The sequence below is a fragment of the Paroedura picta genome, chromosome 2 (genome assembly GCF_049243985.1).
Source record: "Paroedura picta isolate Pp20150507F chromosome 2, Ppicta_v3.0, whole genome shotgun sequence".
NCBI classification, from domain to species: Eukaryota; Metazoa; Chordata; class Lepidosauria; order Squamata; family Gekkonidae; genus Paroedura; species Paroedura picta.
This window is the reverse complement of record NC_135370.1, coordinates 40,250,258-40,270,041: the sequence shown is the minus strand read 5'-3', so window position 1 is coordinate 40,270,041 and position 19,784 is coordinate 40,250,258. Positions and strand designations below refer to the sequence as shown.

Genomic DNA, 19,784 nt, shown 5'->3' with positions numbered 1-19,784 from the left:
TGTATTCACCCATGCACTTAACATGCTTGTCATCAGTGTATATTGTTAGTCAGGGCAAGAGAAAGGAGATGTGGGCTCTTGGAGTAACATATGTTTATTTATGGTGATAGGGTAGTTAGATCTTCTTTCCAGAATGAGAAGGCAGGGGTCAGGTTTATATGATCAACTGAGCTGGGAAAAGAAACTGAACTCCAACCCCAATTTTCACCATTTGACTAAGTTTCACAGTACCAAGATAGATCATGGAGTAACCTACTTTTACTCCATCTTTTACAGGGATTAGTCAAGAGCAGACTTGGAAGGAAACTCTAAGCCTGAATCCCTAAATTCTGAATGGCTAAAAAAGAGAGCTCCCCAGCTACAGGAAAACCCATTTACATCTATCAGACTGGACTGGAGATCCATGTCAAGACTGATGACAAGACAGGTATCCATACTCTGATACTCAGTTTAGGACTCATTCCCAGCAAAGGGAATGCAGGTTTTTTGCAAGTGAAGGATTAGCTAGAAATGTATCCGTTCATATTTCTTGCTACTGTTCTGCCTGAAACTAGCTACTGAGTGTCCTCTAATAAAGCTTTGTGTAAATATTACGCAGTAAACATTACAAAAAAAATCAAAAGTCAGAAAATAAATATATGAACACAACATATAATGAACATCAAATTAACCAAACACCAAAAGTACGATATAAAATATATTGAAATGAAACTGACCCATCAATCAATGCAAAATGTAAATGGCCAAAATTTATAGTGAGATTAGAGATTAACATACTTTAAGTCCTTTTGCAAATGGATTCCAAGAGACGTACACAATCTCTAATACATGTATGCTATGTGAATAACACTTCTTCAGGCATAAAATGTACACAAAAATATTTTCCTTCAAAGTTCCAGAGTCAACATATTGCAATTGGGGATACTCCCTATTTGGTAAACAATCTGGCAGAGTGTCTGCTGCTGATAAGCTATGGACTATAGACCAAAAACCACGTTAAAGCACTAAAATGCAACAAATACACATTACATTGTTATTAAAATATACACTGGCAGCTTACCAGAAAGAAATCAGACGGAGCCCACATATTCATCGAAACACAAAATGCAGAACTGCCTGTTACATTTACAACAAGACTCAGTAAATGGGAGATACTAAATTTAAAGGAAGAAACTATAGTACTGTAAAGCTAAGAATGCTTCTGTATAAACTTATAAATAACAGGATAAGCTCATTATTCAGACCCAGAAGGGAAACTGTAATTTATGAATCCAAAAAGCCTCCTTTTTAAATAACAAATTCTGGACAACTGTTTGACAAAATGAATGGACTTATAAATCACAAAAAATATTGTTATCTGCTGAGTGATTCATTGCCACAAAATGACCAAATAAAGGTGCATCCATGGCTTGTTTTTAATTTTAGATCTGTGCACAATTACTGCTCTTATACATCTAGCAGACATTCCAATGTATCCCAATCCAGATGGACATAGTAATAAATATATAATATTCTTAGAACTGAAATTGGTGAAAGAGATTACTCTAACAGTATAAAATGTCCTGGAATAAAATAATTTCTTTCCTTCAATGGTCATATTATAGATGGTACACCTTCCACATTTGTAATGACCCAACACCCCATCAGAACATTTTGCTTTCCTTAGAAAGTCTGAGTTTATAACATGATCCCTAATCAACTTAGTTCTGAAGCCATAGGGGGATTTTCACATCCTGGTCTGGACTGGACAATGTGTTACTGTGTTTGAATTATATACAGTTAGATTAGATAAGAGTGTAAACTAAAGAGCTCTAAATCCTATTATTAGCTTTTTTAACCCTTTCATCCAGTAATTGTTCTTTGGGTACAAAATCAGCCCTAGTGATAGCTTTATTAATGACATGCTGAAGATAACCCTGAACCACAAAATTGTCCTTGTCTGGATTATTTGATGAAATTCCAAGGATGACTTTAATTTCTTTTACATCTTAACAACTGTTGATAATGTATGTTATTCCTTAAATGGAATAGATGAAAAAAGAGAAAAAGAGTCAGTAGATTTAGAATAAGATTTTACTTTAAATTTGTTGTCAGAATCCTTGAAAATCATAACATCAAAAAATGGTATGGAATACTCATAATATGAAGAATAATCAATATCTGAGTAGATAGAATCCACCCCCATTAGGTCAGGAACTCTATCACAATCTGCAAAAATGATCAGAGTATTAGCTATAAACTTTATACAGATGATCAGTTGTTCACAAAAAAAGGATATCAACCCATAACAAGAAGAGATTCCCAAGGGGACAGGTGGGAGGAATTCCTTATTCTCTAGAGGGATTGGGAAGTAAATGTTTAAATACCAGACCTTCTTGGTTACCTGTGAACTTGGAGCACAAATCTGAACCTGTGGTCAGAGGTCATGAAGAGCCAGGGAAGGTTCATAGCATATATAACCTTTAATAGTGGTTGCATACAAGGGACTGTAAATTCTTATATGTACACATTTGTAAAGTGATGATTTTAGTACCAATTGAAAAATATAAATGTTAGATGCTATCACAAACCAGCCAAATGTAAGCATTACTATGTGTTTCTGGTGTTTGAAACACAGCCTTGAAATTAGCATTTAAGCCTTTTTTTTCCCTACCTGGCAAGTATATTATCCTACAAAGATTTATAGGAACTTGAATAATTTGATTTAATCCAAGATTTTAGACAGATTCACAAACATCTTTAAACAGTCAGTGTTTAGGCAAAGTATTGGTGCTGGGATGCTAGTTCCCAGGTGGGGCCTGGGGATCGCCGGGAATTATAGCTTATCTCTAGGTGACAAAGATCAGCTCACTTGAAGGAAACGTCTGCTTTGGAAGGTGGACTCCATAGCATTATGCTCCAATGAGGTCCCTCCCTGCCCCAAATCCTGCCCATTCCTGGCTTCACCCCCGAAGTCTCCAGGTATCTCCCAACCTAGAGCTTGCAACTATACTGATGTGATGGAATTTCTGAGCTAGTACATCTCCCAAGACTTCCCTTTTTTCTTGAAGGGTGAAAGAGAGATAGAGAGATAGAGAGATAGGAAGGAAGGAAGGAAGGAAGGAAGGAAGGAAGGAAGGAAGGAAGGAAGGAAGGAAGGAAGGAAGGAAGGAAGGAAGGAAGGAAGGAAGGAAGGAAGGAAGGAAGGGGAAAGAGAAAGACTGACAGAACTGCAACCAGGATCAAGTCTGAGACAGCTGAAAGGGCACCTGTAGGGAATGCTGAAGTTGGCGCTTCTTGGCCTCAAACTGAAGCTCTAGATAAATACTTACGGAGAGCCCTGGAAAGACGAGCTTGCATTCCCACTACTTAAATGGCAGGGATGAAAAGGCCCAGTGAAAGACTCCCACGTGGAACCCAGTTATGTTCTATGTTACATACATCATTAAAGTTCTTGTTGCTATTGATGATGTGTCACAGCTGTTCACGGGCCCCACCAGAACTGGCGCAGGAAGGGATAGCTCTGAAATGCTTTCAGTATTTTCCCTCAAAACTCTTTTGGACACACACTGCGATAATTTGCACTGGCATTACACTGGTATGAGGAGTCTATATACATGTTGTTTTTGCTAAGTGAGATTTGGGCACCCCAGTTGAAGAGGGATGTAGACAAACTGGAGTGTGTCCAGTTTGGTGAGGGGTTTGGAGACCAAGATGTATGAGGAAAGGTTGGGGGAGCTTGGTCTGTTTAGCCTGGAGAGGAGACGACTGAGAGGGGATTTGATAGCCATCTTCAAGTATTTAAAAGGGTGCCATATGGAAGATGGAGCAGAGTTGTTCTCTTTTGCCCCGGAGGGACGGACCAGAACCAATGGGATGAAATTAATTTAAAAAAATTCCATCTAAACATCCAGAAGAATTCTCTATCTTTGGAAATTTTTAAACAGAGGCTGGATAGCCATCTGACGGAGAGGCTGATTCTGTGAAGCCTCAAGGGGGTGGCAGGTTACAATGGAAGAGCAATAGGGTTCTGAGTGTCCTGCATAGTGCAGGGGGTTGGACTAGATGACCCAGGAGGTCCCTTCCAACTCTGTGATTCTATGAATGCAACAAACATTTCACTTGCACTACCTAGGAAGACCCTTTTAAAGATCTGTGCCTCCTAGCCTTCTTTCCCCCCATCTGAAGCATGTGGCAGAGCCTATGCAGAACAAGAGGAAGGGAGAATCCAGAACCTGATGAAAAATGCAATTTAAGCATACCCTTGACCACAAAAGGGAAGAAAGGAATAGCAGACCATTGCTTCCAGGGGGAAAAAGAGAGAGGATACTGCCTATGCACTGGTTTAAATCCTTTAAACCAATTTGTTAGATCTTGTTTTGCTGGATCAGCAGAGCACACAAATAAGTACGGAAGGATTTTTTTAAAAAGCCAGTGTGCTAAAAACCACTCAGGGCTTACGTACCCTTTTCTTTTCCTCCCCATCCAAGGAGGAAAACACCTGTTTTCCATGCACGTATTTTTTGTTGCATGGCTATTTGGGGGTAATGAACAAGCACATATAGGTTGGAAGGACTTTCATGTCAATGCAAAAAGAAAATGTAATACAACAACAGCTACTTTGGCACCACTGCAGGAGATGGTCAGCTGAGGAAACGGGAAGGATTAGGGAACCAGCTAAGGCAGCAAACTGAACAAGCCAGAAAGGTCAGAGACCAAGCCGTTGTACACGCTCACAACTAAGCAGTCAAGGTTGCTATTTGTTTGGGGAGACTGGGTTCACCTCTTCTGATTCCCAAAGCAGAGATTTTGTTGGCTGCTTCCAAAATCAGTGCCCCTTCACTGGTCAACAGGGCAGTCCGGAAGAAACAGGGAACCATGTGGAATAAGCTTCCTTTAGCCCCTCTCACCAGCGATCCCACTAAATTGGATTAAAATGCCATGTGCCTCTCTCTGCAACTCTCCTTATGCTCACAGTTGTGTATGGATGCCTGAAAATGTGAATATTCTTTACGCGTTTGGCTAAAGAAAAGGTCTTCAATTGCTACGAGAAGCAAATCAGCTAACTATGCACTTGATAATCTTTGAGAGCCTTACTCATGCACAGGCTCTATACACTTGTAAGTATTCAATTCAGATCTTCTGCTGAACGTAGAGATGCCTGGAAGTACGTCCAGGAGGCAGGACACCGATTCCCTCTAAACACAATAAAGCATTTGAACGAGGTGTGTGTGTTACCCCTGGCTTAATCCAAAACAGATCTTCCCCCCCATACAAACCACTTTGCAGACAAAGTTTTAAAGCGTTATTGCGAAATACACACAAAACGCAGCTCTCAGACCTTGCAAATTATATAGCTATCCACTTACTTTACCAAAGGTTTCAATTTACTGAATAACAAACAGACAACTATTGATTGATACAGTCAGATTCAACTGTAATTGGAGCTTTGCACCATGAGGGCAGAGCAATAATTACCGGGTTGCCCTCGGTCTGGGGATCCTCAGGTTCAAAGCCGCATTCAATCACAAAGCTCACGAGCTGCCCTTGGACAAGTCAGCCTTTCTCAGCCTAATCTGCATCACAGAGTTGTTTGTGAGGATAAACTGAAGTGTTCCTGTGTTCCTGAAAGACTGAGAACCACCCAGAGGTAGGTAGAGAAGGGAGACAACACTGTGCTTCTGAAATCTCTCCTCTCTCTCGGTTTTTGCTGCGTCAGAAAGAGGATTCCATTGCCCAACGACACGTCACGTTCATGAAAGCGCCCAATATAGGAACAGCAATCCTATGCAAATCTCCAATCTGAGGAAACTCGCATTAAGGCAAGCTGCGAGTGTCTTAGATTCCCACTGCAAATTATCCTCCCCATCTAAATTATTTGAGGAGTGTTTGTTAGCGTGAGAACTTGTCAAGATATATCAAGATTAATTCTGGAAGGAGGGGGGCAGGCAGAATCTTTTCTAATCCTTTAAAGCTTGTCGCGTGGTGCACCTATAAGAAACCTTCTGAAGGCTGAACAGGCTAGGTAGGATTCCACAGGAGCAAATACGCTAGGGTGGCTGGAAAGGTTGCTGGGTCTTTGTAGAGTTCTCAGTTCCATGTAAACCGCCCCGAGCCTTCGGGGAGGGCGGTATATAAATGTGAATGAATGAATGAATGAATGAATGAATGAATGAATGAATGAATGAATGAATGAAATTGTGGCATCTAAGGAGGTGCTATTCGGATAGCAATTGAAATATCAGTACGTTTAAAAGAAAACATTTATAAATGTCACATGAAAGCCACCCAGGAGGCCTGGGTATTTGCCGATTCATTTCAAGGAAGCAACTAGCACTGCCAAAGGCTCACTTAGGAAAAGAAAACCAGGATGCCTTCCAATGGTCCAGCCAGTTAATCCTGTTAGCACTGATATCATTACCCACACACATACCCTGGGTTGGCAAACGGGGAGGATAGGCAGCAATCCTTAGAGGGCCCAGGAGCACACACACAGGGGAGCGGTAGATTCCTTACTTAAAAGTGCCTTTTCCATGTTATGTACAATTTAAACTTTTTAGGGACCCCATTTGCTCTACTTTTATGTTAGCAAAATTGCAAAGTAGGTGACAAACTGGCCCTGACCTGGGTTGCCCAGGCTAGCCCAAACTCATCAGATCTCAGGAACTAAGCAGGGTTGGCCCTAGACAGCATCTGGACGGGAGACCACTAAAGAAGTCCAGGATTGCTGCCTAGAGGCAGGAAACGGCAAATCACCACTGAATTTCCCTGCCTACAAGGTCATGGCTGCAACTGGATGGCAGAGAGAGAAAGAGAGAGAGAGAGAGAGAGAGAGAGGCATGTAAAGCAGACCCAAAACAACATAAATCCATATTTATCCTAGCTATGGCTACTAGTAAAATGGCAAAAGTATAAGCTACATTTTATTACAAATTAAAGCAGTGTACATAATAAGAAAATGATTGTTCGCGTCATACTTACAAATACCTGTGCCTCCTTTGTTTTTGTCTCTGCAGGTGTGGGAAAGAGTCATTTTCCTTGGGCTCACTAAGAAGTGAAACTTAAAACAAAGCAATGTTGTGGGACGTAATAATCCCCAACACGAATGTGCGCCCTTTGATCTTATCTGCTGCTTGCCTCACGCACACGGCAAAGCACGCTCTCACCCTAGATAGCAAAAAAACAAATGCCAGAGACACAACCCACATGAAGAACAGTGTATCTCGCGGTGTCCTTAGCACTTTCAAACTGTATCCCAAGGAAATCTGGGGCTCCACAGAAGCTTATCAGAGGTTACACAATAAGGCCATGTTCCGAAAAGACTGCTCTCTCATTACGACTGATCTTCCCATGCAATATGCAATCGTAAAAAAAAGCACGGTATCAATTTGGGGCCATGCTCTAATTATACATGGGCTGATGGTAATAACAGAAGGAGCCCAGCCACTGCCCCGCATCAATTGAGCGCACCCAAAATATATATCAAATACTCTTCAAAGCTTGGAGTTGGCAATTTTCATGGGATTCTCAGAGTGACAGAGTTCTTTCTAGTTTTGTAGTGAGTGTGTTATTTATTCCCTTTGAACTTAGAAATCTGCTCATATACATACTTCCCTTATATGCTGCCATTGCTAAGGAGGGAACTACTGAAAAGGGATTCTTGAAATGGTAACAAGTGCAAAGTTTGGATGGGAAGCATTTGGGCTGATCCTGCGTTGAGCAGGGGATTGGACTAGATGGCCTGTATGGCCCCTTCCAACTCTATGGTTCTGTGATTTTATGATTCTATGATCTCTGTTAGGGAATATTGAGGAGATACTGCAATTACTGCTAGATATTGGATAGTGTGCACCAGGGGTAGTCAAACTGCGGCCCTCCAGATGTCCATGGACTACAATTCCCATGAGCCCCTGCCAGTGAATGGGGCTCATGGGAATTGTAGTCCATGGACATCTGGAGGGCCGCAGTTTGACTACCCCTGGTGTGCACAATCAGGTATCTTAAAGTTTGGGGGGGTTATTTTTAAGGCACTGAATAGAAAATTAGCTCAGGCAGCAGATGTTAGCACTCAAATTACTGTACCTCTTGAGATGGTTTCAGATGCTTCCTTTTTGGGGAGAGGGGAAAGAAATCCTTAGAAGTACTTTACTTTATTACTTTAATGGTGATTTTAATTCAAGAATATGGTCAGGAATTTTAGATGATAAAGCTAACATAAATTCCCAAATTGCCGTTTATTATACTTTTTTGGAACATGCTTCAAAAGATGTATTTATCAATAATTTTGGACTTAGATTTCTGGAATTGCTCTCTACATTTAACTTGCACTACAGCAGTGTCATCAAAAACTAACTTCCAAGCTCCTTGGGAGAGCTTTTGGCTTTCTGCAGGGCCTGCAAAATGGAGCTCTTCCGCCAAGTCTACGGATGAGGCCAGAGCTGGAGGAAGATCCCATGCCAGCTCCATCATCAGCATGGTCGGCTGTCATACCCCCCTAGCTGCCCCGGCTGGTAGTTAGGTAGTTAGGGTGGACTTGTTATTTCCGCCATGTTGTTTTGAACTTTATCTGTATAGTTTTCATGGGGTTTTAATGGGCGTTGGTTAATTGGGGATTGTATTTTATTGTATTCGGCTTATCATGTAACCTACCACAAGCTGGTGTGCCAAGAGTGGCAGGTACCAAATCGATTGAATGAATGAACGAACGAACGAACGAACGAATATAGTGATGGGTAAAGGGCACTACTGCAAACTACAGAGCACCACAAGCATTCTGTTTGTGCTCACAGAACCTGAGCTACAGCAACGGCAAGCAAATAAACTATTAAAATGAAAATGCTACACATTACACTGGCCACAAAGCCTGAAAGTTATATTCAGCTGGTTTAGCAGCAATTTCTATAAAGCAGCAATTTCTATATACATTTAAAGCATGTTTTGGTGATTATACTCATTCCACAGACTTCAGTCAATTTGCAAAATACAACAAAATGGAGAGCCATCTCTATTGTGAACACATTGTTAAATTCTGGAAATAATGACAGCAACAACTACACGTCATCTCACCAGCCACTCTGGGGGATTTCACTGACCCATTAGCAACTTCTGAGTAGGAGATAAATTGGCCAAGATAGGAAAACTTCTCTTCCCCCAGCACATGTTTGTTAATTAGTATTACAATTAGCAGGCTTGGTGTAGTGGTTAAGAGCGGCGGCTTCTAAACTGGCGAGCTAGGTTTGATTCCCCGCTCCTCCTCCACATGCAACCATCTGGGTGACCTTGGGCTTGTTACAGCCCTGATAGAGCTGTTCTCACAGAGCAATCATGGCTTCTCAGCCCCGCCTACATCACAGGGTGTCTGTTGTGGGGAGAAGGAGGGAAAGGTGATTGTAAGCTTCTTCAAGACACCTTCTGGTAGAGCAGACGCGGGTATAAAAACCAACTCCCCTTTCTCTTCCTCTTCTTCTTCTTCCTCCTGCCCAGCATTCCCAGAAAGGGAGAGCAATTCTGTAAGTAAAATGTGTGTGTACGTATTAACTGCAATCAAGCTGCTTTCAACAAGGCGACACTATGAATTTATGTCTTCAGAAATGTCCTGTTTTATTGCCTTGCTCAGGTCTTGCAAACTGAAGGCCACTGATTCAATCTATCTCACTTTTCTTTTTCTTTTCTTACTTCCTTCACTCTTTCCTAGCATTATCGTCTTTTCCAGTGACTTCTGTCTTTTCATCATGTGACCAAAGTACCATAACCTCAGTTTAGTCCTTCTAGCTTCCAGAGAGAGGCCAGGCTTGAACTGATCTAGAACCCATTAGTTGTCTTTTTGATGTTCCAGGGTATCTGTAAAACTTTCCTCCAGCACCTCATTTCAAATAAATCACCTTTCTTCCTGCCAACTAAGTAGAGACAAGAATCCAGATAAGTAGGCATGTGACCACTAGATGTCTGACACTGCATATCAAAGAGGACAGTGCTCTCCCTCCATTAAGAGTAGTGGAGATAGGCAGGAAAATGAATTAACCTTGTAAGGAAAATCATATTCCTTATTTCTATTTATTTATGCCTAGCTATTGCTGGGGCTGGTAGAACACCTGGGATCTACCCTCTTTACACTGCAGGTGGGCACTCACAAAACTTTCCACATGATGAGCCAATTCATGACAGCATCAGCAAGAATAATGTTCCTAAATTCTCTGGCATGCTAGGCTATAAAGTGGAAAGGAATTCTTAGTTATAGAGGGCAAGACTCAAGTCCAGTAGCACTTCAAAGACCTCAAAGGGCAACACGATTTTCAGGGTATTTTCCTTCAGCAGATACAGCATGGAGAACATTAAATGTAGTGAGCCCCATGTGCTGTCTGAAGCAATAAGAGCCTTTGTGCAGTAAACAGCACGTGTCTTTTAAGGTGCCACTGGACTCCCTGTTTAATTTTGCCGCTAAAGGCTAAGATGGTGACTCATCTGAAACCAAGCAGGAAAGACGTTAACCTGGATCATGCAAGGACTGGCTCGTGTTGCTTAATAAAGGGAATGCAACAAACGGCTGAGTTGCAGTGCTTATTCCTTTATTTCTGCAATTCCATATGCTGCCCATTAGGAAACAGGTACCAACTAGTCCGAGCCTGGCTGTACCAACTGCTGCTGCAAACTGATTTAAGTATAGTTTTTGTCCATTTTACTGGTTATCCTGAAGGGAACATTTCTGTGCATTCAGGAACCCCTTAAGAACTACTGCTTAAAATATGGAATACCCTTGAAAACAAGGAACTGCCAAAGTCCATGGACTAATGCGCAGCATGTAAATATCCCCTGTACAAACATAATGGAGGTTATTTAATACACTGAATATGAACAACATTCAAGGCAAAGTATCTGCCCCCCCATCACTATTTATATTGATGAGACTAAGGAAATCGAATACATATGAAAATATCTAAAACGATAAGAAAAATCAAGAATCCACAAAACAATGACCAGACACATGATCACCAAAGGAAAAAACACACACACCAAAAACATCCCTTAATGTTGAAAAAAATAATAATATTTTCTGTTCTGGTCCTCAGGGAAATAAACAGTGAACTTTCAAAATCTGCTGCCATTTCACATTTTACTTGCTTAAAGAAAGGCTAAAATGCTTTTTTAAAAAAACAGCACAACTCATACGTTACACACACATAAATAAAGTAGAACTTTTAAAATCTGTGTGGCCAGGCTGCAGGCTCCACATAAACTAACAACCGTCTTACCTCAGGTATTTTCTGAGAGTTAGGTACTTCACTAGTAGCAGCAGTTGCTGGTGCTTCGCACTAAAGTCTGCTCCAAGTACAGAATACAAAGATCACTTTTACTCTCCTGTTAGTACACGGAGAGGGAAGGAAGGCGAGAACAGTTCAAAGTCCTAGTTAAAAAACAATTTGCAAATTTGCAGCTGCCTTCCCTTTTTTGTTGCTACACTAATGAAATAATCCATGAAAGTGACTACTGAAGAGACACAAACCTCCCCCCAAATTCTATTTCTCTTTCTTGCAGGAGGTAAAGGCTGTTTGACCCTTTAGCAGCAAGAGAAACCCATCAGAATTTATCCCCTGCTTTTAACTAGGCACTCCCATTCCTTGATGAATTCCTGTTGTAATAAGGCAGGCAAACAATGGTTCACTCTGACATATTCACACCTTCAAAAGAAGCTGGAAACTACATAGGTTATAGACCCGCCTTTCTCAACATTTTTACTATTAAGAAACCCCTGAAACATTGTTCAGGCTTCGAGAAAACCCCGGAAGTGGTGCCATCATGCAGAATATGGTTGGGAAGCAGAGCTGGGTACATGCCCACCTGGGGCCCCTCCCTTTCCCACCTCCTCCAGATCCATCATTGGACATTGGAGGGGGGAGGTTGAAATGATCATATATGGTCATATCACCCAATAAAAGTTATATCATGATTGTTATATTGTTATATGTTCTATGTAAATGTTCTATGTTTTATGTAAACTGCCCAGACCCACAGGGAAGGGCGGTATAAAAATCTAACTAAATAAATTAATTAAAATGTTTAATGAATTTGAAAACTATATTAAAAATGATTTAACTCCCACTCATTCAGGAAACCTTTCCCAGTGCCGTCAAGAAATGCCAGGGTTTAATGAAGCCCTGGTTGAGAAAGCTGGTTCTACAGGATTATTCCCCATGAGTGCAAAGATTCTTTCCAACCTAAGGCAAGGAGGAGATAAATATGCTCCATCTTAAGGCATTCAAGGGTAAGATACAAGCCAGATACAATCACCACCACCACCACCATTATTTATTTATTTATTTTTCTGTTTTTATGCTACCATTCTCTGAAGGTCTCGCGGAGGTTTACAGTAAAAAAAAAAACAATACTTTGCGTAAAAACATCCCTTATCACAATCTAAGCAGAAGGCGATCATTATTTCCAAGTTAGTGTTCTGTTAAAACTATGCTGTTACATTGTAGGGATGTCAGTCCCCAGATGGGACCTGGGGAATCACCTGGAATGACAGCTCATCTCCTGGGCAGAGTCTGCACTTACTTTGTTTATTCCATCCGGATCGCTTTGAACTCGGGTTTTCCTCTCCCCCCCCCCATTGAATCAGGAAAGTGTTCTGCATGTGGTTAGGGTAGTTCAGAAGGGGGGGGGGGAGCCAAACCTCTTTCTTTTCTTGAAGGGAGGGAGAGGAGCCAAGCAGGGAGCCTCTTTATTTTCTTGGAGGAGGGGGGGGAGAGGATTGAAAAAGGCAGAGAAGAGAGAAAAAATCCAGGACCGACAGAAGTTGAGAGAAATTAGGGGCTTCTCCTTTAAGGCAAGCTTGTCACATGACCAGGTGTGGCCTATCAGAGGTCCTCTACTACGGAGCTTGCTTTCCCAATCCGGATTTGAAAAATATTCAGGGTTAAAAGCACTCTAAGATATCGCACAATAAAGGTAGGGTCACTCCGGATCAATCCTTCTTGCTGCAGAAGGAAAATTTAAATCGCCCAAAATCCAAACAGAAATCGCATTCTGTGTAGACGGCAGGGACTGAATCGACCTGGGATTGGAATAAAAGCTCCGTGCAGTTTACACCCAGGTTTCAGAGATCAGTTCCCCTGGAGAAAATGACCACTTTGGAGGGTGGACTCCACAGCATTACACTCTACTGAAGTCCCTCCCTGCCCCAACTCCCACCCACTCTTGGCTCCACCCCTCAAAGCCTCCAGTATTTCCCAGCCTAGAGCTGGCAATCCTAGTTCCATGCCCAAAACGGTACTGGCTCAAAATTTCAACTACAAGTGGAAGAATTTTAATGAGATTATCTAACACAGTGGCATCTATACAACCATCTGCAGACTTTGACATGTGGAACTTTCCCACATTCCTCTCTGGCTGCAGTCTACTGATCCCAACCCAAATAGTGTTCCTGTGTGTCAGAAAACTTCAGGAACTGGATGGATGCAAAGCCTGGATGAACAGTAGGAGAATGAAACTGGTGGAAATCACCACCCCCTCATCTACAAATAGAAATGTCATTCCATAAATAATTGGGGGGAGGTGTTGTTGTAGAGTCACAGCCAACCAATGGCAACACCCATAGGTTTTTCAAGGCAAGAGATATTCAGAGATGGTTTGCCATTGCCTGCCCCTCTGTAGCAACTCTAGTATTCCTTCATGGTGTCCCATTCAGCTCCGAAGATCTGTCTGAGCTTTTACAGATACAATTTTCATTCAGCTGAATACTTATTTTAGAAGGTAGCATCAAAATAATTAATTGGCTCCCTTATTGTTTCCTGTCACAGGTGAAGTTTTATTTTGTAGTTTTGTAAGTATAGCAGCAATATCTCTTGGACCATACACACCACTGTGCTGAATCACAGTTGCAGGGCCCTCATATCACAGAGGAAACTACAGAAATCCCCTCAGTCTAGTACTAAAACTAAAGAACTCCCCAATTCTGAAATCTATAAAAGCAGCAGTGAAGTTGCACTCCATTGTCTACATCCATCAAACCCCTCTTACCTCCTCTTCTCTATTAGGGCAGGTCAATAAAGCTGAAGAATTCCATTTCCTCATATTTTCCATCCGTTCATCAAGGTCTGCTAGGCCTTTAGAAAGCCAGGCAAAAAAAGAACTGAATCCCTTCAAGTGTGTCGTACTGCCAAGTCCAACGTAACATGCACTCCTAGAAAAGGCATAAGCCACCTTACAACCAAGACCACATCTTTTAAAGTAGAAGAGGGCAGAAGGCCACTCAGTAATGACCAGTCATTCTCCAGGCAATTATTTATTCTTTCAATTTCTTACCCGCCACTCCTGGCAATGCCAGCTCATGATGGCTTACAACAGTTTAAAATTACAATATTAAAGACAACATTAAAACCTTAAAAACCATAACCCAATACTATAAAACAGTGGTCCCCAATCACCAGGCCGTGGCCCGGTGGCGGGCCACAAAGGCCCTGGTACTGGGCCACGGCTCCCTGCCTACGCAGGGCCGTGCCGTGCCGCGCATGCGCATCTGCGCAATGCGTGGCCGCAAACGTGCATGCGTGGCACTCCCATGCACAGCATGCACAGCATGCATGGCCGGGCGATCGCCCTCCCCGCCTCCGCCGGTCCACAGCCTGGAAAAGGTTGTGGACCACTGCTATAAAATACATCCCAACAGCATTCCACACAGCATTAACAACAATCCACCACTGACTCAATGTTCTCTCTAGTTTTAAAGCAAAAACATGCAATAATCAATGTCACCTCTCAATTATATCCAAACTTTTGCAATTTCTTTATATCATGTTTTACAATATATTTACATCAAATCAAATTATATCAAAGTTAAGTAATTTACATCTTGGAGCACCACTCAGCTTCAGATTACATGATATTTTGGCTCTTTATCTTTTCATCAGCGCTAGGGAGTAGTTTGAAATATATACCAGAATTATACTGAATACTAATTATCCCTAGGGAAGTAGATTGACTTTGAAACAAAAACGGATGCATGATACAAAAACAGTCTAATTGTACAGAAATCTACACCCAAGTTATTTTAAGAATCAGCCTTTGTTAAAATTGTTGAGACCTGGGCGTTTCTCTGACAAAGACTAATATGCTGGTGGGGTTCTTGATAAATTATGACATCAGTATGCAGTGCTTCGAAAATTACAATGTAGGTACGATGGTCTGAACATCTATATTTAGACATATTCACTCACACGTATTAACATAAGAATAGCCCTGCTGGATCAGACCAGTGGTCTATCTGGTCCATCATCCTCTCTCACACAGTGGTCAACCAGTTCTTCTTGAGGGCCTACAACAGGACATAGAGATCAAGGCCCTCCCTGATCTTGCCTCTTGGTACGCTTATTGAGATTTACTGCCTCTGAATGCAGAGGTTCTTTTTAGTCCCCACAGGTAGCCACTAATAAACCTATCCTTAACGAAACTGTCCAATCCCCTTTAAAAGACATTTCTGCCTGTGGTTATCGAGCAAACACTAAATTTTATTTTAGTCCATTCATTATTTACTTTTTTGTTAGTCTCAGGCCTCTATTTTGAAAGTGTAATTTGTCCATACCGATGCGATACAAACTGAAGTTTAATGGAAAGTATCTACCTCCAAAGAGATATGAAATTAATTAAGCCTTTTAGTAAACTTTCCCTTTTTTTTCCTTTTTTTTTTCAAAACGATCATCAGTCATATTCACTAGTGCTCAATTTTGCCCATTATGGCTGGATCCAATTTTAACATGCCTCTCAGTGCATTCCATCGCCAAAGTCTTCAGTGTACTTACTTGAGGCAGTTCAATTCTATTTCATCTGTACTCAGAAGTAAATCCTACTGTCTTCAGTGGGTCAGCATGTCTGGATTATCTAACTGTTAGAACAGCAAGCAGTAAGTAATGTAGTGAAGTGAACCTTGAAGGGCTGTTGTTAACCTGATTAAGCAGCTGAGCTGTACCTGTGTACTCTCTAGTGGCATCAAGTGGTCACTGGAGAGGTTGCAAGGAATTCTGAGCCATGTACTCTGAGGATTCCTTCATTTAAAGTGGATTCCTTCATTAAAGCTCCTGCCCACTTTCTGCTTCTTCAGAAATAACACTTCAGTGTACACTTTTGCAGAAGCAACGAGCAGCTATTGAGGCTCCCTGCCTCTGCTGATGTGTAAGCGTGAAGTCTGCTTGAGTCAGCCATAGGGGTTGGCAGTGTGTTTTCTTTGTATCTTTTAAGCTTCTGTCCTGTGCTTCAGTAAGGAGACTGAAACAGATGAAAATGATATTTGTAAATAATTTTTCCTAATAAAGATTCTCTCTTTTAAACCTCAAAGTGCTATGAGGCTGGATCTCTGCCTCATCCACAAAGGTAACTAATAACTGCATACTTCAAACATTCTGTTACTCTGCAGCTTTATTTCTCTGGAGGGACACAGGACCAAACCTAGTCTAAGAGCCCCAACACTGATTCTGTAGAGCAGTGGCCCCCAACCTTTTTATCACCGGGGACCGGTCAATGCTTGACAATTTCACTGAGGCCCGAGGGGGGATAGTCTTTTGCTGAGGGACGCCGCCACCACAGCCGCCTGAGCCCCTGCTCCACTTGTTTTCCCGCTGGCGCCCGACTTCCTGCCACCCGCTAGGGGCGCTGCCAGCAGAAGCTGCACAGTGCCACGCCGAGGGGGAGCCCCAGCCATGGCGGCCGCTGGAGAGCACCAAAGGTGAGCCAGCAGCAGAGTGGCAGCAACTGGGGAGGAGGACAAGGAAGAGCCGCGGCCCAGTACCGACTGATCTACGAACCGGTACCTGTCTCCGGACTGGGGGATAGCGACCACTGATGTAGAGCATGGTTTCTCAACCGGGGTTATGAAATCCTGGTGTTGCATGGCAGCCCCAGAAACACCAGAGTGGTTTCACAAAGCCAGAAGGAAAAAAATCTTTAAAATTTTAAAAATATATTTTAAGTACCATATATGGTCATGCTAACCTGCCTTCCCTCCCAAAATGGCCAGTGATTGGCCTGGAGAGGGTGGGAACGGAAGGGGGTACTCGGCCATAAGCATCTTTGCTGGCCAAGGCTTGTTGCACATAAAGCGACTTGATTCTAGAGAGGTAAAAGGATTTAAAAAAAATTATTTTAATGGGTTGGGGGATCAGGCTTTTCCCACTTTGGTGGCAGACCTGAAAGACTTTCCAGTGGGGAGAGAGTGAAGGGGAGAAACTGGGCCTTTGCCACTGTGGTGTCAGGCAGTTGAGGCTTTTAAAGGGGTAAGATGGGGGGGGGGTAGGAGAGTGATCAGAGACAAGTCTTGAGGAACAAGAATCTCTGTTGAGAATGTGTCTTCATGGGAGTGTGGAGGGAAGGGTTGCCATATCCAGACTGAGAAACTCCTGGAAATTTGCGGATGGCTCTTGAGGAGTTTAGGGACCTTACTGGGGTACAATACCAGGGTGTCTACCCTCCAAAGCCTTTTTCTCCAGGAAACTGATCTCTGTATTCTGGAGATGAGCTGTGGTTCCAGGGGATCCCAAGGTCCCACCTGGAGGCTGGCATCCTATCTGAGAGCTACTACACTTGGATCCAGTGCAAGCACTGTGCACAGCCCACACAATGATTTCTTTCTTCCCTGATTTCTCCTTGCCCTGGCAGCCATTTCTGACCCTTAGAAAATATATTTTCTGATCTTGCTACGATTGCCAACCTCCTGGTGGTACCAAAAAGAAGAAATTGACCAACCAAAATGGCATTCCATATAAACCTTACATCTATGGCGGTGTCTGGAAATCTCCAAAGTCACAAGTGATCTCCAAATCACACTGATCATTTTCCCCTGAGAAGAGCTGCTGCTTTGCATGGTGGGCTTTATAATGGCTGAGACGAATGCTTCCTTGTTTTGTTCAGGCAACGTTTGAGAAACCCTGATGTAGAATTTACTTCTAAATATATATATTTAGGATCACACTGCACACTCCCCAGTTGCCTTAAATATTCCTTGAAACGTGTAAATATGCGTACATAAGGCTGAACATTGGGGCTGCTAGTTTTTGAACATGTGATCAACACAAACTAGACCGATCACAAGGAACAGAACAACAGCAACATTAAACATAAAATTAAATCTGGTGAGAAATCAACCATCAATATGTGTTTTTTTTTGGGGGGGTGGTTATCTGCAGTTCATGGCTGTAACCCTACACAATTATGAATTTTCAAATCCCACCTCTAAATCACGCCTGAGAAGCTCACCATAAAACTATAAATATCCACAAGACCTAAAGAATGGTTACATTTGGATTTTTAGTAGTGCCTTCTACAGTTAAGAAAAGAAAAGCCACAACTGGGATACTATTTTCTTCTGTCATATAAACAGAAACAGAAACTTTCCCTGAAGGATGGCAACGAGAGAGCATTTAAAGTCCTAAGAAAGCACAGACTAAATAAAGACACAGAACAGCTACTGTTACTGACCAAGGTACTACACAATGTCTGGAATGTTACCAGACCGACGACACAGAAACACAAATCTACCTTACTACCAATGACGGCTCGGACAGTACTCCATACCACTTGGAAAGAAAAAACAAAGATGTAAAACTGCTGCCAATTCTGCCTTCTGATGAAGTTTTGGCTCTGTATTATTTCCAGGGAAGGCAGCCCTTCAAGGGTGTGTGTATGTGGGAGGGGGGGGGGACAACAAAATGTTGGAAACATCAAATACCTATTTTAAAATCGTACCATTTCCATACAATAATTCTTATTAATGCATAATTTTCTTATTAAACAATGTAATATCATGGTATAATGAAATGTTCCTCTTACCCCACGGCTGACACATAATGCTTCTTCGCAAATGCCCTCCACCATGATAATTCTTTTCCCCCCCAAGAAGGAAGCATGTAGTTAGTTTCTCCAGTTCAGCTCCACCGAATTCTCTTCTGGCAACATCATTAAGCCTTCCTGTTTATAATCCCCCACTGCCTGACCAGCCAATCTAGGGTGCAGATTTGCAGCATTAATCCTGACATATCTGTTCCAGCTAATTCGAGAAACTACGTTAAGTAGCTTTGAGATCTTTTCGTAGGCTATTTGGAACAGAAAAAAACACAACCCCAAAAGCCTCTCAAACACCCACAGACTTCTATTTTTTGGGAAGTCATTCATTTAACAATTTAAGGAGCAGGCCAGCCAAAGAAGATATGAAACGAGACAGGGGGTTGGCTCGGTGGACAGAGAGGGGGGCACTGCTCCAGAATCAAAGAGCAAAATATTTAAAAACTAAAGTGGGAGTAAATGACCAAAGCAAGTACAAGATAAGGATATATCTAATCTGGCATGCCAGGTTCGATTCTGCACTCCCCCACATGCAGCCAGCTGGGTGACCTTGGGCTCGCCACAGCACTGAGAAAGCTGATCTGACTGAGCAGCCATATCAGGGCTCTCTGTGGGGAGAAGAAAGGGAAGGCGACTGTAAGCCGCTTTGAGCCTCCTTCAGGTAGAGAAAAGCGGCATATAAGAACCAACTCTTCCTCTTCCTCCTCCTCCTCCTCCTATATTTGGGAGGGGGTGCAGTGTCAACAGCAGAAAAATTAAAGACTTGAGTCAGAGGCAGAAGGCAGCACAGAGCCAGAAACAATGTTTTAAAGGGAGGAAGATGTGAATATCTTTGGCGGAAATGTTTCAAAGAAGGAAAAAAGAAGGCTAACAAGGGGAGGATGGAACAAATTTTGAGTCCCACTAAGTTGTATTCAGCTTTAGTGTGTACAGCAAATGGAAATAACCAGATCACATCTATGAGAAAGTCAGTCCTGGAT

General features: G+C 42.2%; 1 protein-coding gene and 1 long non-coding RNA gene across 11 annotated transcripts in view; one reads left to right on the top strand and one right to left on the bottom strand.

Annotated features, from left to right (window-relative positions):
- LOC143829287 (uncharacterized) overlaps window positions 1-381 on the top strand; it is a 59,996-nt gene extending 59,615 nt beyond the window's left edge. The window contains exon 4 of the long non-coding RNA XR_013228053.1: window positions 277-381. This is a non-coding gene — a long non-coding RNA (uncharacterized LOC143829287). The remainder of the gene's footprint in view (window positions 1-276) is intronic.
- The window catches only part of COBLL1 (cordon-bleu WH2 repeat protein like 1), a 132,008-nt gene that overhangs the window by 48,886 nt on the left and 63,338 nt on the right, over window positions 1-19,784 (bottom strand). The window contains exon 1 of one of the 10 annotated variants that reach the window (XM_077319863.1): window positions 18,793-18,884. The exons of 8 other annotated variants lie outside the window; for them this stretch is intronic. In XM_077319863.1, coding sequence (XP_077175978.1) covers window positions 18,793-18,869 — 77 coding nt within the window. In that variant the 5' untranslated portion in view covers window positions 18,870-18,884. Of the gene's footprint in view, window positions 1-11,228; window positions 11,490-18,792; window positions 18,885-19,784 lie in introns of those variants that run through there. One more of the 10 variants, XM_077319867.1, reaches the window with a different exon arrangement.